The sequence below is a fragment of the Cryptomeria japonica genome, chromosome 1 (genome assembly GCF_030272615.1).
Source record: "Cryptomeria japonica chromosome 1, Sugi_1.0, whole genome shotgun sequence".
Classification (NCBI taxonomy): domain Eukaryota; kingdom Viridiplantae; phylum Streptophyta; class Pinopsida; order Cupressales; family Cupressaceae; genus Cryptomeria; species Cryptomeria japonica.
Genome location: NC_081405.1, coordinates 373,705,557 through 373,730,986, shown reverse-complemented (window position 1 = coordinate 373,730,986; position 25,430 = coordinate 373,705,557). Strand labels below are relative to the sequence as shown.

Below are 25,430 nucleotides of genomic sequence, written 5' to 3'. Positions count from 1 at the left end.
GAAGCTTTCTGAAAACCCAGAAGGAATCCAAAACCATAACTGACAAACTCCAACATGCAAGCCATCGAAAATGCTAAAACATCCTCCTAGAAAATAGGAAACCCTAATTCTGCCTCTGACTGACCAATGGGTTTCAGAATTGGCCAACAGTCCCCAAAACAAACTAAAATGGAAAAAGGGGACATTACAATCATACCCTTGTGTCATGCTGTCATCCTCACCAATTTTACCCATGTCATTGTCCTTTTGTCTCAAAACATCAAAGTATATCTCATCAAGTGCAAGGAGATGGTCTCTATCCATAAGAAGGTGTAGGTAGTTTGTTTTAACCACTACTAAGGCCTCCTTGAGTACATGCAAATCGTCAAGTGATGGACCTTCCTCAGAACCATCATAATGCCTTAAGACCCTCCAACACATCCTTACCATTATCTTTTGAACTTGATCGAAATGGTTTAGAGCTGCCTCAACCATTTCTTCCCTTACCATTAACTGACCTCCCAAAAGATGCGACTTAGGTGACTCAACGCCGTATGTAAATTTTCTGATTTGTCATCATATTCATGCACCTCCAACCCATGCTCATAACTGCCATCCAAATAGATCTCACCAAGCATGAAGAGGCAATCTCTATCAGAAAGAAGGTGCAAGTAATTGGTCCTTATTCCCACTAATTCTTCTCTAACTGAAAATCAGAAAAAAGAAGTTCACTATGCCCAATGTGTATCTTGGAATCTAACCAACAACATTTTGCCACCCACTCATGAGTGTCGTCAAAATGTCTGATGGCTGCCATAATCTGACCATCATTTATCTTTAATTGGCTTGACAAATAGTGGTACCCCTGTGAACTATCAGCCCCATATAGATTCCCTGATTTAAGATCAGCACTATACAATGTCAAATATATGAAAATGGATCAAAAATGAATTCCAACAGCTATGCCAAAGTATTCTTAAGCGCTCAAAAATTAGCATACTTTTGTAGGACATATGGGTGTTATCATAGCTTTTTTGCTACCTTATGCTTTATTGCTCTCCTTGATTTGTGTCACATGCTCTTTTATATCTTTAGTCATATCTAGGAAAATTATCACTTTGTCCTCCTACCTATACCAAACCAAAGGTAGCTTATTTGGTCTGCCAACAGGAACTCATAAGGTGGCATACCCAATGAACTCTTATAGTTGTAGGAAAATGCAACTAACAAGCACTCATCTCATCTATTCTAATGATTGGTGACATACATCCATGATTATATACATTCATCATTCATGACTATTTACTTCGTTTATAAAGTAATGGCTATTGCTCAGTAAAAAATATTTTTCTTGCTCACCATTTTACCACATCTTAGCTTTTGGTACTCAAATTTACCATTTTGCAGCTTTACAATCTCTAGCAAAAAACCTTTGAGCTTTGCTCAATGATTTCTGTGATACACGTAATAAGTGAAAACACGATTAGGAATTGTTACTTGTTTCATTGAATTATTTTTTAACTATTCTTCATTTTGATTTTCTTATAAAGGTTCGATAAGCTCCACTATGAAACTCTTCTATGTTAAGAATTCGTTCAAGAAGATGAAAACATGCAATTGAGAATTCTAAATGATGCTTTCCTTCCAATTTTGATCCATTTGTTTTTTTTGCAGCTCGTCAGAAAGAGATGGCTGTAAGTTCTGTAACAGAGCTCGTGCTGGCAGTAAAAACTCCTTGCTCATTTTCTGAATCTACAAATCGCCCAACTATGCGGAAATCTGAAAGTGCAGTAGCTCAAATGCATATGGAGCGCATAGAAAGGATGAATAATGAAAATCCAAAGTTTTCTACTCCAGATCGACGCAAATCATCTTCAAGACTGAGTGCAGTTTTTGAGGCTGGAAAGAAAAGAAGGAAATCTAGTGTTCTCTCTTTCACGAGGTATGTTTGAGCTCAACTTCTTTCATGGAGATTTGTAAGAATATTTTGCTACTTTGTTCACAACATAAGAAATTATTCTTTTGATTGAAAATTTGAAACAATTTTGCATATAACATTATTATTTAAATACTTGAGTACCTTTTAAAAATAAACCACTAGAGAATGGTTCATTAGATATACTAGTTAAATAAAGTGAAGATAGATTCATGGGTTATCTTTTGATCTTTATATTGAACCTTCATCTTTCTCAGCTTAACAATGAGATAGCCTTGATTTCTTAACATATCGGAAAGAGACACCAATTTGATAAAACAGCTAATAAAAAACTCTAGGAACTTATGTTTGCCAAATCTAGAAAACATTGCAAGACTTAAACTTTATGGAACCTTCCAATCTTTTACTGGTGAATATTTTCATATTTATTATTTATTTAAAGTAATTTTGACACAAGTAGTAGCTTTATACAAAATTTGATTTTCTCCCATTTTGTATTTTATTTGTAATTCCTCAATACTCAACAAAGCTTGGCTGAAAATATGAACACTGTCCAACAATGTATAATACATAATGATAAAATACAAATTTTAGCAATGTTATAAGAGATGTTAGGATGACTTCTGAATTTATTGATTCCAACTCAATGCATTTTCCTTGAGAATGGTAATTTCTATACAATGCCTTGAGGCTTATAGTGTGTTAGAATATATTTTTAATCTCTCTTATTGAATATTTTGTATAACTCTTTATATTTGCATAACGATATGTAGTCTTGAGTAGTCAACTCACCTCACACATTTTTAATTAAATATAGAAGGATAAGCCCACCTATCATGCACATATAGTGAATTTTATCTTATTTTTAATTATATTATGATCTTAGAATCCTTGAGGGGTACCTCCTAATATCTTCTACTGGTGTTCTTTCTTTGCATGCTTGTATATATTTCATTAATGTCAAACACTATGTAGATACTTTAGATTACAATTTATTAACTTGTGCTTTCCGTTCTTTGCAAGCATTAACAAAAGAAATTTGTGCAGATTCTAAGGTTTGCTATTCTATTATATGTAGCAAAACCTTGGTGTGATTCAATAAAAAGGGGAGAACTTAGATATGCAATAAGTATAAACCAAATTATATTAAATTATATACACATATATTTCCATCACATATATACATAAAATCATACATTAATGCACTTTCATGGATTATACATGTATTATAGTTAATTCTTCATGATTTACTCCCACCTGTTCTTTTTCTTATTTTCATATATATTTACTTCGTATTGTTCCACACACTTCCATACTATTCCATACTTTGTTTCCCACTTTTCCCTTCTTTATATAGCCTCTAAATGCCTTTTCATAATGCCTTTCCATCATATCCATTCTTACTAACACTTAATTATCTTAATCACACAAATTTACCTTTCCCTCGATAATATTTAACACTTTAATAGCCTATTTAGGCAGATTAGAGGTGTTTTAAGACTTATTAAGTGGTAGATAATGGATATGTGGGTCTAAAAATGACTCAAATTACATTTGTAGTGCCTCACAACCCTCTATATCTTACCAACATTCTCCCCAGTCCTAAAACATTGTCTTGTCCTCGGGACAACCTTGTGAAACCACTTGTATCCTTCATGATTACCTTTCTTTCCATGGTTCTTCTCTAACAACAACTTCTTCATGCGCTCTACTTTTTTCTTAGCAGCAACCACTTTAGCACACTCTATCTATACTCAAAACATTTAAAATTTTCTTCATTGCTATCATTTTTAATATATGAATATTTATGCCTATACAACCTCGTAACATATTTGCAATCTTCTTCCAATTGGATCCATCAATCCATCCAAAATTCATTTGCACACAATATTTCATTGATTGTTTCTTTAATTCTTTAGTCCAACAAATCTTTTTAGAATTATTTTTCAATCCATAAAGGTTACAACAATGAAGATCCCAACAAATTTCTTTACCATGTCCTTGCCTATGATAATGAGACATTGTATTTATTGAATAGATTTTGAGTACGTGTTTTACTTGTAATGAAAGATACCTAAACATAAATTGCAGTCTAATAAAGAATCCAAATTGTTGTAACAATTCTAATTTTATACTTGCATAAAGAATACAAATAGATAATGAAAATACATAGGAACATGTTTGTGCATTATCTACTTGGTTTTATCGGTAGGATTTAAATCTTTTTTAGAAATCAGATCTATCTTACAGTTCATCAAATAATTTCTATTAGATCTTTACATCAGAAAACTCATCTTCATAAATTCATACTGTTGTCAACTCTAGCCAGCTTGTAGACTTAATGAAACTCAAACTTGCACATTAGCATCCTTACTATCGATGAACATGTATTCAGATTCGAGATTTGCCTTCTTTGCCTTGGGTCTGTATTCCAAGAGTGACCCTTACACAGACTGAGCTTGATAGCTATGTAACTCAGATTTGTATGCAGGCACTGTTCTTTTACACTAGATAGAATTTCAATATAGGCGCCTTTGCAATGGCACAAAGGGTCTGAGTAACCCTTTCCTATCTAGAGCGATATAAGCGCATACAATTTAGAATATAGAAGACCTTCCTGCATTTGCCAAACTTCCAATAGTTGCAAGCTAACATTAGACTCCTGTAAAAAAGATGAAAGATTTGAACTCAAAGCATAGTTTGACACTTGGAAAAATAGAGGCAATGGTAAACACCAAGCTCTAACAATGACAGGGGCTATGTCCTACCACAAATTGGAGATCGTAGGTTGTGTTTAGAATTCTAGTGCATTTGTTTAATGCAGATTTGTACAATGACTTCGATGCCTGGAAATGCCACAACCCCATAAAACCACCACAAAAAGGGTCGGCCACCACAATAAAACCAACACAAAAGAAACAGCCACAACTTAACAAGTCGTCCACTCAAGGAAAAGCAATAAAAATAATTAAGTAAAAGGCAACAGGTTGACCCCAAAGAGGCAATTTTATTAAAATTAATTATATTTTTTTAAATTATTATTTTTATTATTTATTTATTTACTATTTGTTGGCTGATCCATCCACATAGATCATGGGGATTACAATCCTCCCATCCCTAATTGCTTGTCCTCGAGCAATTTCAAGTAGGGATGTTCAAAAATCTCAAACCCCTCCCATGTTCCATCTTCAAGGAGGATTCCTTTCCATATTACCAAATATGTAGGAATGATATTGTTCCTTGACCTCTTCTTTCTCACATCCAATATTGTCTCAGTTTCAAGAATTAATTTGTCTTCATAGTCGAGTGGAGGTAGTTCATGTGAGGGAGTGACTTGTTGTCCAAGAGCCTTCTTCAGGCATGAAACATGAAATGTTTTGTAAATTCTATTGTTAGCTGGAAGTTCCGACTCATAAGCTACTGCACCAAACTTCTTTACCACCTTATAGGGCCCATAAAAATGTGGTTTTAGCTTCTCAGCTCCATTCCATTTGATAGAGGACTGCCTATAGGGCTGCAACCTTAGAAACACCATGTCATCAATCTCAAAGACCCTTTCAGTTCGATGTCTAACAGCATATAACTTTTGCTGATTTTGATCCTACTGCAAATTTTCCTTGAGATCTTAAAAAATATCCTTACTTTGTTGTACCATATCCTTTGCGCTTGGTACTCTATTATCAGTCAACATGTCACGTCCCCGAAATAATAGCCTTTATCAGCACTATTGCAGCAAAGAATGGAATTGTTGTACTTGGTAAGACGTCAAAATTTTATCCTAATCGCTTCAACCCATACCGGGCTTGCTTAATAATTTGTCCAAGTGGAATCGAACTAATCTACTAGGATTAAACACAAACACCACAAGTATAAGTGGAAGTCATCACTTTGATTAATAAGAATAAATAATATATTGGACAACAATTCCCTTCTAAAAGAAATAATCGATAACAAACAGCAATTAAGGCACTTAATGCAGCAATTAAGTTATGAAGAGACCTTACTAAGAAGGGTTGTGACCCTCCCATAGGGACAACAGATTCCAAGGGTTGCCTCTATTCGATGGGACATGAAGATATAAAGGCCAAAAGACCACGATGGAAGAAGGAAAAAAGCAAGTGATTCTCAATAAGCACCGATCAGATAGAGACTTCTACAGTAAGCACTCCAGTGGTATCGTCTCCTATGCACCATACAACAAAATGACAAGGGAATCTGTGAATTTCTAATCATCATTTGATATATTGTAAGTTTAATTGGATGCTACTGTACATCTTCTGTCTATTCTGATGGATATTCTATCGGACAATGCTACTCTAAACAATATGTTCATGCCTGCTATAATAATGAATTTGAACCATGAGATATCACTGTTTATTAATAATAAATCTGAATCATGAAGTATATTGGTGTTTACTAATTAATAATAATATCACTGTTGGTCATTGATTATGATAGAAAGAGAGATTACAGTGTGAGGAAAATGGCGAAGTGGTCACCTTCTAGGTACGCTACCTCATGGTTTAAGATCGGGGAGTCCCACGAGGCCAAAGGGACAAAAGGGTGCTTCCTTTTGGCCTAGGAAGGATGGGCTTCCAAGGCACCTTACTGTGACAACTCTTCTGCTTTCTATTATAATGTATGGATTCTAAGGCTTAGAACAAGGATGACATGATTAGGGAAAATGGTGACAGAATACCTTACTGGGTATGCCACCTCATTTGGTGTGTACTGCATGAGGCCAAGGGAGACTGAGATCTGCCCTTGGGCCTAGGATAGAGGGTCTCTAGGGAACCCTATCTAGTTCTCTTTTTCTATTCTCTCTATGACTGATTTCTAATTTAAAATTCTAATCTAACTTGGAGGTAATGAGAACCACAAATGCATACAACACTTAAACAAAAATCACCAAACTTCAATGATTTATATTCAAATCTGCAGCATGTAGACGACAATTCTCAAAAATATCTCTGTTACAAATTAGAGGCAATGGGGTTTATATAGATCCTCAAAAGAAATGAATGGCCAAGATTCATTTAGAATCAAGGGCCAAGATCATGCCAACACAGCCCTAAAGTTGCCCTAATTAGGGTTTACATCAAAAAAGGAATTACCGACATGTGATCCAATGGAATGATGCCTAGTCATCAAATAGGGAATCTTCTAGAAGATTCTGACCTGCATTCCTCTCTCCAGTAGCATATTCTAGGAATCTAGCGAAAACTGAATTTAACTCCTCCATGGTAATGCTGGGCAAAGCCTCCCGCTGAGCATCTATCACATCCAACACATCGGAGCAAGCATCCAAAGTATTCTCCCAATTCAGCATAAGCTGCCGCGAAATATGGACATGGATCAACAGGGAAACCAAATCATCAATTTGATTTTTCTTCAAAGAATCCAACTGGCTGAAGTACATGAACTTCATCTATTCTCTCAACCTCCAACTGGCTGAAGTACATGAACTTCATCTTTTCTCTCAACAACTGTAAGTGTAGACCACTAGAAGCACTGACATCTACCCCTAACAATTCTTCAATGGATGTGAGGATCTTAGATTGAATCTCCCGAATTGATCCTTCCATCTCTGCACAATCTCTCCGTGCATGCTCATAAGTAGATTTCCGCATGACCAATGAACAATACCAACCTTGGAAATCATAGATATCTCCCTCATGCACAACTCCCTCATGAGTCAACGTGGACATTGGAATTTTCTTCAGCATCCTGAGGCAGTGAATGGTCTTCTCTTGTATAGGCTGGAAATCATCCCAAACTCCTTCCAAATATTTTATCCTGAATGCGAGCATCGTCGTCTTGTCGAATTCCTGGACAAACTGAGTTAGGAAATCATCCACTTGTTCCATCACATCTTCGATCCATTTACCAAATACTGCATGTGTCACTGCCTCATGATCAAAGTGGAATCCATGATCAACTGCGATAGAGTAGACAAAGGTGGGATTCTCATGCCTCATTGATTGTTCTTTGATCATCTTCAAGAGAGGACTCCTCTTGTTTCATTTTCTCATAAGTGAAAACAATGCCCATATCTATCAATTTGTTCATATACTTGTCTATATATGGTGTTTCATGAGGAATTTTCTCTAGATTCAGTTTGTCTACCATTTCATTAGACACTATATTATCAGTAGAACTTGAATCTACCACTACCTTACATACCTTGCCTTTGCATTTGTAGGTGGTCTTGAACAATGTTCTTCTTTGGGTCATCTCCTTCTCCTTGGATACTTTTAGGATTTGTCTTCTCACCATAAATGACTCTCCCACTTTAGGAGCAGCATATTACATTGGAGAGTTTACACTCTCATCTTCATCTTCTTGCACCAATTGCACTCTCTTTTCACTTATCCTTTTGCCTCCACTTGAAGTAGAACTTTGTTTTTTAGGGCACTTGAATGCTGGATGGCCAAACTCATTACAATGATAACACCTACCTGAAAATGTGTTTGAACTTATGCCACCACAAAATCTACCTCTGAAACCTTTGAATCCACCTCTTGAATTTGCACCTTGGTCCTTTCTTTTGTTTGTCTCTTCTTGGTCTTCAAAGGATTGTTTTGATCCTCTTCCTCTACTAGTGCTACCTCTGCCTCTTCCTTGTCTTTCTTGCCTTCTTCTTATCTTCTCCTTTGCCTTGGATACCACTTGGAAACATTCTTCCAATGTCCTAGGAGTGACTATGCTTATCTCATCTTGTATATTAAGTCTTAGGCCATTCAAATACCTTGCCACCTTCTCCCTCTCTTTCTCCACATGACCAGACCTTATACTAAGTTTATGGAATTCCTCAGTATAGGCTGCAACATCCAAATCCCTTTGCTTCAAATTCTGCAATCTCCTTGTTACCTGGTTTTACTTCTTGCTCAATCAGGTAGAGCTGAGTAGTTATTGCAAGGTAAAGAGAAAGAGGTACACATTTTATTTTGGCATTGGTGCGTTCTCACGCATCCATTTATCAGATTGTTTATAGATTATTGTGCAAGTTTGTAAAATAGAGCTAATTTCAAAAAAAAAATTGCATATATATTGAAATTGATTAAAATGATTACAAGTGTATAATTTCCCACACAAGCCGTGGGATTAACTTATTCTATGCTATATGAAAATAGACTATACGTTTGATGAACAAGAAAGGAAAAAATATAAGAAGTGGATAGGGATCAGTAATTGCCTGGAATGACAAACCCCAAAAGTCGCTTGTTGAATTTGGTCGGATTCTCCTGTGTGTTTCTCTAGTGTCTCTAAATATCTGCAAGTGGATAGGAGAGAGATGTTAGAGCTCAGGATCACTACTCACATCATATACATCAGCAAATGTACAATCCATCCTGATAGAGCATTGAACAAGTTATATAGAAATCAGAGAACAAAAAAGAAGGCAAAGCAATGTCATAAGAGTGCCATAAGATCCTCAATGGAAGCCTTTAAGCTTCATCATTTTTATCTAACATTGTTTGTTTCCTTGTGCAGATTTAGGTAAAGTTTTATTACTGATTACTTCATTTAATCACAACATGTGGAGTAAATGGGCTCCCACAAGGGTTGAGCTCAGCATGCTGCAATCTAGTGTTTAAAAGGAAACATGGATTCTTATTGCTTTAGTATAACTCAATTGAGAAAGGGTTCGTTATTCACAATAGTGAATTGATGAATCCACTGGTATAAATAACGAATCATTAACAAATGGAGTCAACCTGAAGCGAGAAGACTACAGTCATAGTCAAGACCCTTCAAACACATTTCCAAAGACAAAAGATAGCTGCTCAGAGATATACTATACACAAAACATCATGAGGACAGTATTATTGGGCTGTTGATAGATCTTGTAGTCATGAAACGGTATGACAATTATAAAGTCTTCTTTTCATAAAACACTCAGAAAGCAACGTGCCTTTGATAGAGAGGCAGCTAATAGCTTTAAGGACAGTTTTGGCCAATAAAGACAGTGATATTCCACTGTATTTCCAGTTACAGTCCCAAGAAGCCTATGGACACTGTTGCAAACCCATGTAGAGGCAAATCATAAAGGTGTAGTCACATCACAAAGATAGCCATACATTGCAAGCACCAATCAAAGAATGGTCATAGATATTGAAAAGTGAAATACAAAGTACAGTCTATATCACACAAAAGCATGTAGAGCAGTTACAAGCATTTAGAAGATAGTCATTGAAGTGATGTGAATAAGTTTTAACAATCATAGTGGGATAGAAGATTGTTATATTCAAAGAGCTCATCCTCAAAACAATGAGCATCACACAAAGGGGCAAATCCACAGTCCATATGCGGTCTCCATAAAGGTCAAAGTATCAAGTTTGCAGCTACAGGAAGGAACAAAAGAATGTTACTAACCTCTGTAATGTGATGCAGTGATAGAGCAGTATTATGGACTATTAGAGCTTTCACAATGGAAGAGATCCTCCTAATTACATATAGAGATTCAAAGAGCAAAAATAAGAGATCCATAGTCATGGAGCAGCCAAGGATCAACATATGGTTTAGTGATAGAATGGATTTAAGATAGTAAGAGAAGCATACAATGAAAGTACAGTCCCAAGGAACAAATGTTACCGACAAGCTTCCATTGTATTGTATCAAAGGGTATAGTGCTAGATAAGACCATGATAGCTAAAGAGAAACCATGTTGGGGTGAGTTACAGGTTCATCCAGTCCATAGTCCAAATCATGAGAATAAAGCCATGGTCATAATAGATTTACAATGTAAAAAGTATCATTGAGAAATGAATACCCTATTGTTTGTTTTAGGTAGTGAAGCCTAACACAGTAAGAGATATTACACAGTTCTATGAAGGTCATATCACAAGGAAATAATAAGGATTGTCCAAGGTTTCTGTTACTGAAATTTTCATGATATTTACAATTTAATGGAAAATTCAAGTACCTAGGCAAAGATTACAGTCATGTAGTGAATTTCAGAAAAATCTTTCAATTGTTTTTCAATTCATTATATTTTATACAGTTGAAAAGATTACGAGAAGTAATCTACAAAATAAATGGTCTCTCACACAAGATCGTGAGAGTGATCTTTATTTTCCTATGCAAAGGAGAAGAACAAAATTAAACAAAGCAAATGCATAGATGAGATAAGAAAGGAACCAGCCATTGCCTGGGGGTATATGGCTGGCACAAGTCTTCTCTCGAAGTTGTAGGTCTGCATATTTGACATCTTTTCCCTTCCAGTCTCCTCCTTGTCCTGAAAAGTCAAAAAGTGAAGTAGGTTAGATCAAAAGATCCAAGCAATGACTAAATGCCTACTGATCTTGCCTATACATTTGCATTATTTAATCAAGATCCCCATGACAGAAAAATAAACATCTTGGAAGACAAATAAGAAAAGGTCATTCTCATTGCTTGGAGAATTAGTGTTTTTTCTAACTGTTTGTTTAATATGCAGAGACAGGTAAAGAATTGCAAATTTCAGAGGTTTTATTATGAGTGGGATTAAATGAGGCTCACACAAGGGTTGAGCCCAACTCATAGAAACTTTATGATTTTTCAGAGTGTACTTGTAGGTGTATACAGTAAGCATAAGATGGTGTAAAGGCAGCTGAAGAGATGCAGAAAGAGAGCCTAAGTTCTGGAGTTTGAAGGAATATGTCAAGCAATTGTCAATATTGCAAATGGAAAGGAAAACCACATCTATTCTAGAAGCATAAGCTTAATCTGAAGCTATGGTAGCTAATTCTAATGCAACAGTAAAGGGAAATAGAATGCTTTTAGAATCTTTTCAAAAGTATGCAATGCGATGGAGTGTCAGGTCACAACTTTGCCAACAAACATTTCAAGTCCAGGCAGTTCACCACACGGATCAAATGAATGAAGGTGACATAGAAAGAGGTTGAACAAAAAAAAAAGAAAACAATTGTTCAAGCGAGTAATAGTACAAATGAAGAAGCATATATTGACAAGAAGAAACATCTGTGTAAAGTATTCAATGAAACGAAGAACCATTCTAAACATAAAGATGAAGAAAATACTGAAGAAGACTGTGAGAGGAACAGTGTTATATCGATCCATCATTTGTCAGAGGTGAAATCCTGTAAGTCTGGTTCAAATGTGCTCGAAAAAATTGGGAAGTGGTCTTCTCAAATGCCAATTTTTTTTACTTTTTCCTCATCAGAGTACCTCTCTTCCGGATGTAGTAAAGATTGGACCAAGAGGTAGCACAGACTTTAGTTCTAAAGGAAATAATGGAGAAAGATCTCAGATTGCAGCTGTAGAAGATACAATATCAGTGTTGGATGGTTCAGATCATCGACCAATAAAAGTTGGAGTGACAAGGTTAAAGTGTACTGTTCCACAACTATTTGCCCTAGAAACCGACAAAAGGGTTTCTGCAGGAGCGCTACCTGCCAATGTAGTGGTTACTAATGTGTCACCGTGTCCAACTGCAGGAAGTGTTCCACTTTCTTCAGTTCCTAGAAAAGACTAGTTCTCTACAAAGCATGCTGCTGAACCATTATCAAAAGTGTCACACTAAAAAATGAAATGAAAAAAAAATGAAAAGTTTTAAGCCAACTGGAGATTCAAAAGTCAAAACCCTAGAATTCCTTTCAAAAGCAGAGATACGTGAAAATTACAGAGTTTCCTTTCAGAAAATTGCAGAAAGCTCGTTCATGGCGAAGATATACCCAACATATTATATGGAAATTTCTCAGAAAATGTAAAAACTACATATAGCTGCTATGCGAGTCAAATTTCCTTTCTGAAAAAGTGCAAAATATGCAGAGATTTCGTTTTCCAGAAAATGCAAATGAAATATCACTAACAGAGCTCGTGCCAAATAGAATGCCAAGTTCACAGTTTGAAACTTTGAAAATACCTCTCATTTTCTGCAAAAATGGAGCAATGCCGTGGTTTATAATGAAAACCCTATAATTTCCAATGCATGGAGCAGACCAGTTAAGTCCTAGATAACTGATGTATTGAAGGAGTCAATGTACAAATCCCATTTTTCATCTTCAGTCCGAAACCCTAGTAGCTCTGCGAGTTCTTCTTCAGCGTTGAAAAATGTGAAGTTGACAAATGCAAAATGACTAATGATTTTAGGTTTTCATCGCTTTATTCCCCTCTATCTTGCTATTTCCCATTTTAATGGGATCACATTTTTGCAATACAAGGTGATTAATACATAGTGGTCGAGTTCCAAACTCTCACTTATGTGTTATAATAAGTCTTTCCCTAGCCGTGGGGAGGCTTTAAAATCCCTATGTCTTTCAAAGACTTATAAATTTAAAAGATGTAAATTAATTTAACATTTATTAAATATATCAATGTTGTAAAAAAAAAATTAACATATTTTAGCAACATTAATATAATTAATAAATATTAAAATTAATTATTTTGCATATATTAAAATTTCCTAATAGTATTCTTAAAAGGAAATTGAAATTTTTGCATCTTTTAACTTTAGGATTCAATACCTTTCATCCATAGACACATAAAAAATGGAAATGAATATTTTAATTGGATAATCTATAAATCCAATTAATATTTGTTGTTTGTGTCTTTAAAATTATTCCCAATATGCATATGGAGGGAAAATATTGAATCCTAGAGAGGTGAGGTTATCTCAAGAATTTGGGGTCGAATTTGAGCTTGAAATGCAGTTATTCATGAGTTTGGTCTAGTTCTCCAGCAGTTAGAGCCTGATTGTGAGTATTTCATGGGTCAACCTTCAGTTGACCAAGAGTTTACACCTGATTTCACACAATTATGTAGAGTTTGAAGCCTTTTTGTGGGGGTTTCTTTCCCTACTCAGATTTGGAGATATTTTTGACTTGGAGATCACTCAAGGAGACTTTCAGTTGAGCACCAGTCATCTTATCGTTGCCTTTGGAAGGCTTTTTGCATAAAGGAAGGAAGGATTTCAGTTGTGCCGGGTTCTGGATTTTTACTCAAGCCTAGCTAAGGTTTCTTTCTTGTAACCCATTTGCAGTTCTGACAAAAAATTTCAATAAAGATATCAGTTTATCCCTTCTCATTTCTGAGTTATTTTTCATTGTGTGATTGAGAGTAATTTTCATTTTTGTGTTATTTATCACATAACCTTTCTTGAAGTTTCTGTCTCATGCATGAATCACAGGTCATGCGTTGTGATTTATCAATTTAATTGTTTGTGAAAGTCATTTCCTTTCAATTTTCTGAGCAATGATCCTTTGCATGAAACACTTTTGTGATATGAATTCAGAGATTTTATGTGTGTAAAACAGGTGGATTTAGAAGATTTTTTCTGTCACTTTTCAGATTATATGGTGTATCACCCTATTTAGTTTTCCTTGTGTTTTTTTCTTTTATCCTTATTTATTCCCTCTCCCTTTTCTCCAGAAGCTGTTCTTCAAGGTCTTGTTAGAGTAGGTGATCCATCATTACCAGGAACCGGCCTATCTGGAGGTCCAATCATAATAATAGTTTCCCCACAGATTCATGATTGTTTCCATGTTATCCCAAAGTGCTAGGTTTTAATAGCTTAGTTTTCGGGTGCACTTTTGGGCCTTAATAGATTTGGCACTCCTGATGGGACACTTTTCCTACTAAGGTCAGAGATTTTTATTGTTCTTATTGATAAATTTGTATATCTGGCGACTCTGTTTGTGAAAAGAGTGGAAAAGATCAGTGTTTTTCATATTTTATGAGACAGATCCAGACTAGAAGCTCAAGTTATTTTGAGTATTTGTAGCTAGAGCCTCCTAGGAGAAGAGGAAGAACACTTGCAAGGGCTCAGCCTTTGAATCGTTTTCAGTTATCAACACTTGATTTTTTCAGGTGTACAAAAGGAAAGAAAGACCATATAAAGGAGAGGAAATCAGGCATTCAGCAAGTCCAACTTGCAGATCAGGAGCATCTGGTCTTCAAATTTCAACATTTCCATTATTGACAGTAAGTACTACATCTGCTACAACACTTGTTTTACTTCTTGTTCCTTTATTTATAGCTGTTGTTCCTCATGTTTTTCCAATAATGGCACTCCCAAGAGTGCATGCGTTTGTTCCTTTTGATCAAGGCAGCCCCTTGAACTTTGTACAACATCATGATGTGCCATTGGCAACACTTAAAAGTTTGCCTGATTTTACTGGTGAAAGTCAGACTACAGCGATTGATCACATCAGAGATGTCGCTTCCCTATGTAGTGTGCATCATGTTACTGAAGAAGATGTGGCTGTTAAATTATTGGCAACATCCTTTAAGGGTAAAGCTTTAGAGTGGTATAGAACGTTGGTTGTAGCTTCAATAAATTCATGGGATACGCTTGGTGAATTATTTACCAAACATTTTGAAGACAAATCAGATCACCTGTCTTTGGTAGAGCAGCTGACCACCATCAAACGTGCTCCTCAAGAGCAGATGATGGAGTTCAACAGCCGTTTTCAAAGGACGTGGAATAGGATTCCTGTTTCGGTAAGACCATCAGCTGATCATGTTTTTTTATATTATCTGAAAAGCTTAAATAGTGATATATCAATAATGATACAGTCTATGGGGGTGTATCTTTTCCCCAAGCTTTTGGTATTTTTGTGAGAGCTGAAAATAGTCTTATCCAAACGGGTAAAATAGCACCCAGACCTCCAATGCCTATTTTCCCCAATATCCAGTCTAACATGCCATTAAGTATACCACCATTCAATCCTTTGCCAACTATTCCTAGCCAAGAGATAGTGGTTGCAGGACCTTCTCCTGATCTTCAAGATATTAAGAACAACCAACAAAAGATTGAAGGATTGCTACAAACTTTCAGCAATGAGCTTGTAAACCTAAAAAAGCAGCAGTTTCAGCCTAGACAACCTTATCAGGCTCAGAATCAAGTTGTAAGTCAGCCTTTCCAGCAACCAAACCAAGGCCAATACCAAGGTAATAGGCAACCATATTAGAATAATATTGCTGCTGGAAATAGGCAGAATGTCAATCAAAGACCTTATAGGCCTTATGCACCTGCACCTTTGAATGCAGTTAGAGATATCGTCCCTACACAAAACAATCTAGCCGCAAAATTTGACTGGTGCTATCCTTGCAACCAACCTCACAATCAAGCTACGTGTTCAAATGGAGTCATAAATCAGGCTCTAATGGTTCAAGGTACTTCAACTTCACAGAATGTGCCTAAGACTGAACCTGAGCAACAACAAGATATAATCCCAGCTGATGCTACTTATATAAATTGGCAAGGAGATGAGTTCTGTGCTATAGGCAAAGATGATCCTCCTGTTGCTGTATACAACAGAGCTAAGAAAAGAGCCTCAAATAACGATTCTGCACCAAAAAATAAAGATACAACAGCAACAGACTCATCTGTGCCTAGAGTACAACATATTCTATAAAAAACTCATTCGTGACAACTCATGAGCAGCAACAACAGCAAGTACACCCTGCTGTTGCTAAGGTCCAGCCAAAGGTACATGCTATTGTTCCGTTCAATATAGTTGAAAATATGAAAAAAATGAATGTGACTATGTCTATGTGGGATTCTTTAGCTATTCTGGGGCAGACTGACTTGTTGAAGCAAGCCTTATTTGATGAGGTATCTTCTAAACAAATTGTAAATGAACCCCACAAAGTTGCGCTGACCAATCAGGAAGCTGCACCTCAGAACAGTGACAAGAAAGGGAGTAAAATACAAGGTAAAGATGTGAAACCTCCTCCATTTTATGTCTCTTTAATCATTGGGGATAAGCTGGTTCATAATTGTATGGTTGATAGTGGAGCTACGAGCTCAGTAATGCCAAAAAAGGTAGCAGATCAGTTAGGATTAGAATATGAACCACTTGAGAAAGGAGTAGTGCAATTAGATGGCTCATCTGTTAATATAGTTGGTCTCATAAAAGGAGCAAGTTTAACCCTTCATGCTTGCCCCAATTTCTCCATATCTCAAGACATTTATGTGATTGATTTACCCCCTTACTTTGCTCTTTGTTTATCAAGGGAGTTCACAGCTAAAATTGGGGGGTATCTTTTATTCAGACTAGTCTCATATGCTTTTCCAAACCAGATATGGTACAAAGGTCACTATAAAATCCGAGGTTCTTGCTAAGGATCACATTGAACCTTATGTGCCCAGCCCAATGAATGCTAACTATTTAGCCTTTGAACATGATGATCTTTCTGCTTCATCTCCTAATACACATATCGATGATATTCCAGACATCCTTTTGGATGAATGGGAAGCAGAAGATGTTCATAATGCACAAAACAACAAAGTGGAAGATGCTGGTTTTGGGATTTATATGATTTGTGAAACAGATTCTATTATGCCAAATCTTGTAAAAGATACAAGTGAATTTTCAGAACAACACAATCAAGTTTGGCAGTTGTTCTTTGATGGATCAAAAAGCAAAAATGGGGCAGGTGGAGGTGCAATGCTTGTATCTCCACAAGGTGAGAAATATTTTTCAGCTTATCACTTTGCTTTTCCTTGTTCTAACAATAATGTAGAATATGAAGGTTTGATTCAAGGATTGGAGTGGGCTAGGAAAAGGCAAATCAGATGTTTGCAGGTCTTTGGTGATAGTGAGTTAATTGTCAATCAAGTCAGAGGTTTGCATACTGTTAAGAATGATGTTTTAAAATTATACAAGAATAGGGTTTGGGATATTATAGAAGAATTTGATGCATTTAACCTTATATCCATTCCTAGAAGCAAGAATCAGCATGCTGATGGACTTGCTGCTGTAGGTGCACAATTCAATATTCTAGAAAGTATGGAAAATATGCAGCATCATGTAAAAGTTGTTGTTAGGCCATCAATTCCTGATAACAAGTTTAACGGGCAAGTTTATGACAGTGATGAGCAGATTTTGAATTTCCTCATGGAAGAGGATGCGTTTTCATTTGCTGATCAGAACAAGTTGAATCGGCAATTCAGTGATCAGATTATCCAACTGAAATCGAATAAGTTTCCAAGAGGATTGGTCACTTTAGAGACAATCTTTAATCCAGATGACCAAGCAAAAAGGAATAAAACCAGCATACTGATTAAGGAAGAGCACTATGAAGAGGTTGAAATATTCAAAAATAAACTCCTCAAAATTGGTAAGATTAATTCTCATAAAGAAAGAGAAGCTTGTATTGCTTTATTTCAAGAATTTAATGATGTATTTGCTTGGGATTATTCTGACTTAAAAGGATTTGATCCTCAACTTACCCAGCATACCATTGAGTTAGAGCCAAATGCCAAGCCAATTAGGCAAAAGCAGAGACCCATCAATCCTAGATTAGAGCCTCTTATGCTTAAAGAATTGAATAAACTCTTAGATAGTGGCATTATTTTTCCTATCAAACACACTTCATGGGTTTCTAATTTAGCTCCAGTTAGGAAAAAGAATGGAGAACTCCGCCTTTGTGTGGATTTTAGAGATTTGAATAGGGCTTCTCTGAAAGATAGACACCCGTTGCCTTCTATGGAACAAATCTTGCAGTTTGTTTCTGGATCTGAAAGGTTCTCCTTGTTAGATGGTTATTCAGGCTATAACCAAGTCCTTGTAAAGAATGAAGATCAATTCAAGACTGCCTTCACTACCAAGTGGGGCACTATGGCTTATAGAAGGATGCCTTTTGGGATGTCAAATGCTGGTGCTACCTTCCAAAAGGCTATGGATATGGCTTTTTATAATCTTATGTATAAATTTGTGTTGGTTTATTTGGATGACATCACTGTTTACAACAAACAAGTTGATGATCGCATTGATCATCTCAGACAAGTTCTTCAAAGATGCAGAGAATTTGGTATTTCTCTAAATCCTAAAAAGTTTGTATTTGTTGTTCATGAAGGGAGACTTTTGGGATACCAAGTCTCCAAGTTTGGTACTACAGTTGATCCTGAGAGAATTCAAGCTTTTTTGGATCTGCCTTTACCAAGCTATAAGAAAGGGTTACAAAGTTTTATTGGCAGAATTAATTTTGTAAGGCGCTTTATACCAGATATTGCTGACTTGTTGAAACCTTTGACAGCAATGTTAAAAAAGAATGCTCTTTTTAGGTGGTCTAAAGAGGGAAGGAGTACTTTTGAAGAAATCAAGAAGGCTTTATCTGCTGCCCCTCCATTGGTAAATCCTAATTTTTCAAAAGATTTCATTTTATATGCTTATGGAGGGATTGACACTATTTCTGCCATGTTGGTTCAAAAAAACGATGATGGACTTGAACAGCCCATTGCTTTCTTTAGTAAAGGATTGGAAGAGTATGAACAAAGGTACAGTTGTGTTGAAAAACATGTACTAGCAGTTGTTAAAAGTCTTAAGAAATTCAGACATTTGGTCTCTAATAACAAAATTCATTTGATGGTTACCCACCCAAGTGTCAAAGATTTCTTACTAAGCAGGGATTTAAATGAAAAGAGGGCAGGCTGGATCACTAAAGTGATGGAGTATGATGTTAGCTTTCATGTTACTAAGCTGGTAAGAGGAAAGGGTCTATGTATGCAGCTGACTGATGGGGAAGGTTCGAGTGCAGAATCTGATAAGGAAGTTGTCTTGGTTCAAGATGATCCTGTTGATCAGAATCAATCAACAAGTTGGGTAACTGATATGACCAATTTCCTTCAGACTGGAGAGTGTCCAGCTGGCCTTGACAAAGTAGAAAGAAGGTATTTTTGTCTCCAATCTGTTCCTTATGTTTTAGTCAATGGAAATTTATTCAGGAAAGATTATAGTGGAATGCTTCTTAAATGTATTGATACTGCTGAAACTCAAAAGATTCTATTTGAATTCCATGATGGATCTTCCGGAGGTCATTTTAATCCAAGAACCACAACTTGGAAAATTAGAAGGGTTGGTTTTTACTGGCCAACATTATTCAAAGACACTCACTCTTGGGTTAGAAAATGTGGAAAATGTGCTATGTTTGCAGGAAAGGAAAGACTAGTTGCATTCCCTTTGCAGCCTATTTTAGTTGAACAACCATTTGCAAGATGGGGTATTGATTTTATAGGCCCCATTAATCCAAATTCTAGTGCTGGTCATAAATGGATTTTGACAGCAACAGACTATTTCACCCATTGGACTGAAGCTATAGCACTTAGGGAGGCTAATGAGTTTGCTGTCCTAAACTTTTATGAAGATATCATAAGCAGATTTGGTATACCTGAGTCAATCATATCAGATAATGCCTTGGCATTTGTTGGTTCAAAAGTCACTGAATGGGCTTTAAAAAATGGTATTGTTCTGAATACTTCTTCTAACTATTACCCACAAGGTAATGGGTTAGCGGAATCAACCAATAAGAATCTAATCAGGATTATTAAAAGAACATTACAAGAGAACCAAAGAGATTGGCATGCTAAGCTTAAATCTGCCCTATGGTTTGATAGAATTACTCCTAAGCAGATTATAGGTAATTCTCCTTATATGTTGGTATATGGAAAAGAAGCAAGACTGCCTATTTCAACTGAGTTTCTAGCACTTGACCTTCCTAACCAACTTGTTTTGTTTGAAGGAGGAGACCCCTTGCAGCAAAGATATACACAATTGCTTCAACTTGAGGAAGAAAGAGAAAAGTCTTTCAGGACAATGGAGTATCATCAGCTCCAGACTAAAAGAGCCTTTGACAAGAAAGCAAATTTCAGAAGCTTTAAAGAAGGGGATGTGGTTCTTAAGTGGGATGTTTTAAAAAGTAGACCAGGACACCATACTAAATTTGACAATATTTGGACTGGTCCTGTCATGATTGTGGAGTGTAAGGAGCATAATGCATTCCATCTCTCAAAGATGGATGGAGAAATTCTACCAATCCCAGTCAATGGGATTCATCTCAAAGCATGCTTTTGATCCAGGTTTTGCTAATAAGTGCTTTGCACATTTTGTCCCTTGTTTCCTAGTTTTTCAGTTCTGTTTTTGTTTCAGCAAACCTTTCATTTGTGTTTAAAATCTGTTACTTTACCCCTCAAACTATTCAGATTCAGTATTCCTGCTAAATGACTAATCGAAAAATTATCAGTGTAATCACACAGCAGAAACACTGGATCTGAATAGATTCAGAGATATGAAGTTTTGTAAGCAAAATTATCTAAGGGACAGGATTGTTATTCTGAAACCTTATAATTACCAAAAGAGCCTCATTGTTAAAGGTAGAGGGGGAATTATATAACAGATTCTTTTGATTCCTAAAGTCCAAAAATGACTCTTGAAAGGGACAGATTAATTCATGAAACCTTTATAGTCATAAATGTGAAAGAAATGCAACTTGGTTTCTTGTTTTGTCAGTTTTGTTTTCCAAAGGGCACTAGCACATTTGTGGTTTTGCCTAAAACCACCCTAGTATTCTTGTCTGCTGTTTTGTTTTGCTGTCAAGCTGTGTTTTTGAGTTCCAAGAGTTTTTATTGCTGCTGAAAGCTACAGAATGACTCTATCCGCCCAATGAACTGTTTAGGCTACTGGTTTCCCTATGACTAGCAGGAAGACATGAAGCAGAAATCGCCAAAATTGTTACTGAAATTTTCATGATATTTACAATTTAATGGAAAATTCAAGTACCTAGGCAAAGATTACAGTCATATAGTGAATTTCAGAAGAATCTTTCAATTGTTTTTCAATTCATTATATTTTATACAGTTGAAAAGATTACGAGAAGTAATCTACAGAATAAATGGTCTCTCACACAAGATCGTGATAGTGATCTTTATTTTCCTATGCAAAGGAGAAGAACTGAATTAAACAAAGCAAATGCATAGATGAGATAAGAAAGGAACCAGCCATTGCTTGGGGGTATATGGCTGGCATAAGTCTGCTCTCGAAGTCGTAGGTCTGCATATTTGGCATATTTTCCCTTCCAGTCTCCTCCTTGTCCTGAAAAGTCAAAAAGTGAAGTAGGTTAGATCAAAAGATCCAAGCAATGACTAAATGCCTACTGATCTTGCCTATTAATTTGCATTATTTAATCAAGATCTCCATGACAAAAAAATAAACATCTTGGAAGACAAATAAGAAAAGGTCATTCTCATTGCTTGGAGAATTAGTGTTTTTTCTAACTGTTTGTTTAATGTGTAGAGACAGGTAAAGCATTGCAAATTTCAGAGATTTTATTATGAGTGGGATTAAATGAGGCTCCCACAAGGGTTGAGCCCAACTCATAGAAAATTTATGATTGTTCAGAGTGTACTTTCAGGTATATACAGTAAGCATAAGATGGTGTAAAAGCAGCTGAAGAGATGCAGAAAGAGAGCCTAAGTTCTGGAGTTTGAAGGAACATGTCAAGCAATTGTCAATATTGCAAATGGAAAGGAAAACCACATCTATTCTGGAAGCATAAGCTTAATCTGAAGCTATGGTAGCTAATTCTAATGCAACAGTAAAGGGAAATAAAATGCTTTTAGAATCTTTTCAAAAGTATGCAGTGCGATGGAGTGTCAGGTCACAACTTTGCCAACAAACATTTCAAGTCCAGGCAGTTCACCACACGGATCAAATGAATGAAGGTGACATAGAAAGAGGTTGAACAAAAAAAAAAGAAAACAATTGTTCAAGCGAGTAATAGTACAAATGAAGAAGCATATATTGACAAGAAGAAACATCTGTGTAAAGTATTCAATGAAAGGAAGAACCATTCTAAGCATAAAGATGAAGAAAATACTGAAGAAGACTGTGAGAGGAACAGTGTTATATTGATCCATCATTTGTCAGAGGTGAAATCCTATAAGTCTGGTTCAAATGTGCTCGAAAAAATTGGGAAGCAATCTTCTCAAATGCCAATTTTTTTTTTTTTCCTCATCAGAGTACCTCTCTTTCGGATGTAGTAAAGATTGGACCAAGAGGTAGCACAGACATTAGTTCTAAAGGAAATAATGGAGAAAGATCTCAGATTGCAGCTGTAGAAGATACAGTATCAGCGTTGGATGGTTCAGATCATCGGCCAATAAAAGTTGGAGTGACAAGGTTAAAGTGTACTATTCCACAACCATTTGCCCTAGAAACCGACAAAAAGGTTTCTGCACGAGCGCTACCTGCCAATGTAGTGGTTACTAATGTGTCACCCTGTCCCACTGCAGGAAGTGTTCCACTTTCTTCACTTCCTAGAAAAGACCAGTTCTCTACAAAGCATGCTACTGGACCATTATCAAAACTGTCACACTAAAAAATGAAATGAAAAAAAAATGAAAAGTTTTAAGCCAACTGGAGATTCAAAAGTCAAAACCCCAAAATTCCTTTCAGAAGCAGAGATACGTGAAAATTACAGAGTTTCCTTTTAGAAAATTGCAGAAATCTCGTTCATGGCGAAGATATACCCAACATATTATATGGAAATTTCTCAGAAAATGTAAAAACTACATATAGTTGCTATGCGAGTCAAATTTCCTTTCTGAAAAAGTGCAAAATATGTAGAGATTTCTTTTTCCAGAAAATGCAAATGAAATATCACTAACAGAGCTCATGCCAAATAGAATGCCAAGTTCGCAGTTTGAAACTTTGAAAATACCTCTCATTTTCTGCAAAAATGGAGCAATGCCGTGGTTTATAATGAAAACCCTATAATTTCCAACGCATGGAGCAGACAAGTTAAGTCCCAGATAACTGATGTATTGAAGGAGTCAATGCACAAATCCCATTTTTCATCTTTAGTCCAAAACCCTAGCAGCTCTGCGAGTTCTTCTTCAGTGTTGCAAAAATGTGAAGTTGACAAATGCAAAATGACTAATGATTTTAGGTTTTCATCGCTTTATTCCCCTCTATCTTGCTATTTCCCATTTTAATGGGATCACATTTTTGCAATACAAGGTTATTAATACATAGTGGTCGAGTTCCAAACTCCCACTTATGTGTTATAATAAGTCTTTGCCTAGCTGTGGGGAGGCTTTAAAACCCCTAAGTCTTTCAAAGACTTATAAATTTAAAAGATGTAAATTAATTTAACATTTATTAATTATATCAATGTTGTAAAAAAAAATTAACATATTTTAGCAACATTAATATAATTAATAAATATTAAAATTAATTATTTTGCATATATTAAAATTTCCTAATAATATTCTTAAAAGGAAATTGAAATTTTTTGCATCTTTTAACTTTAGGATTCAATACCTTTCATCCATAGACACATAAAAAATGTAAATGAATATTTTAATTGGATAATCTATAAATCCAATTAATATTTGTTGTTTGTGTCTTTAAAATTATTCCCAATATGCATATGGAGGGAAAGTATTGAATCCTAGAGAGGTGAGGTTATCTCAAGAATTTGGGGTCGAATTTGAGCTTGAAATGCAGTTATTCATGAGTTTGGGCTAGTTCTCCAGCAGTTAGAGCCTAAATTTGAGTATTTCATGGGTCAACCTTCAGTTGACCAAGAGTTTACACCTGATTTCACACAATTATGTAGAGTTTGAAGCCTTTTTGTGGGGGTTTCTTTCCCTACTCGGATTTGGAGATATTTTTGACGTGGAGATCACTCAAGGAGACTTTCAGTTGAGCACCAGCCATCTTATCGTTGCCTTTGGAAGGCTTTTTGCATAAAGGAAGGAAGGATTTCAGTTGTGCCAGGTTCTGGATTTTTTCTCAAGCCTAGCTGAGTTTTCTTTCTTGTAACCCATTTGTAGTTCTGATAGAAAATTTCAAAAAAGATATCAGTTTATCCCTTCTCATTTCTGAGTTATTTTTCATTGTGTGATTGAGAGTAATTTTCATTTTTGTGTTATTTATCAAATAACCTTTCTTGAAGTTTCTGTCTTATGCATGAATCTCCGGTCATGCATTGTGATTTATCAATTTAATTGTTTGTGAAAGTCATTTCCTTTCAATTTTCTGAGCAATGATCCTTTGCATGAAACACTTTTGTGATATGAATTCAAAGATGTTATGTGTAAAACAGGTGGATTTAGAAGAGTTTTTCTTTCACTTTTCAGATTATATTGTGTATCACCCTATTTAGTTTTCCTTGTTTTTTTTTTCTTTTATCCTCATTTATTCCCTCTCCCTTTTCTCCAGAAGTTGTTCTTCAAGGTCTTGTTAGAGTAGGTGATCCATCATTATCGGGAACCGGCCTATCCGGAGGTCCAATCATAATAATAGTTTACCCACAGACTCATGATTGTTCCCATGTTATCCCAAAGTGCTAGGTTTTAATAGCTTAGTTTTCGGGTGCACTTTTGGGCCTTTACAGTTTCAAGACTGTGATCATAAGTGCTTATGGCAGTTATCCAAAGTCATAGTTGCATGCTCAAGAGATAAAGAGTAAGGTCTGCAATAATGAGATCATATTTGATAAGACAAGTAGCCACGTACAACAATGAACAAAATACAGTCATGAAACCCAGATCTAGTACATAGAGTGAACCACAATTAGCTACAACCTCCAAACATAGAGAAAATGAAAAAACAGAGAGCAGCAATTACCTACGTTTTTTATAAAGAAATGTTTGAGGCCAAACACACAAATGCAGGGTTTGATAAATGAAATCATGCCATGAATAAAAGATGAAGCCCTTGAAATACCAGTCCTACTTCATTGCATCAAAATGGAATTCGAGTTGAACACAGAAACACACCTGAAG

General features: G+C 35.8%; 1 protein-coding gene across 1 annotated transcript in view; it reads left to right on the top strand.

Annotated features, from left to right (window-relative positions):
* LOC131069093 (phototropin-1) overlaps positions 1–25,430 on the top strand; it is a 200,255-nt gene that overhangs the window by 31,115 nt on the left and 143,710 nt on the right. Inside the window, exon 5 of the mRNA XM_059210054.1 lies at positions 1,654–1,921. Within this exon, the coding sequence (XP_059066037.1) occupies positions 1,654–1,921 (268 nt within the window). The remainder of the gene's footprint in view (positions 1–1,653; positions 1,922–25,430) is intronic.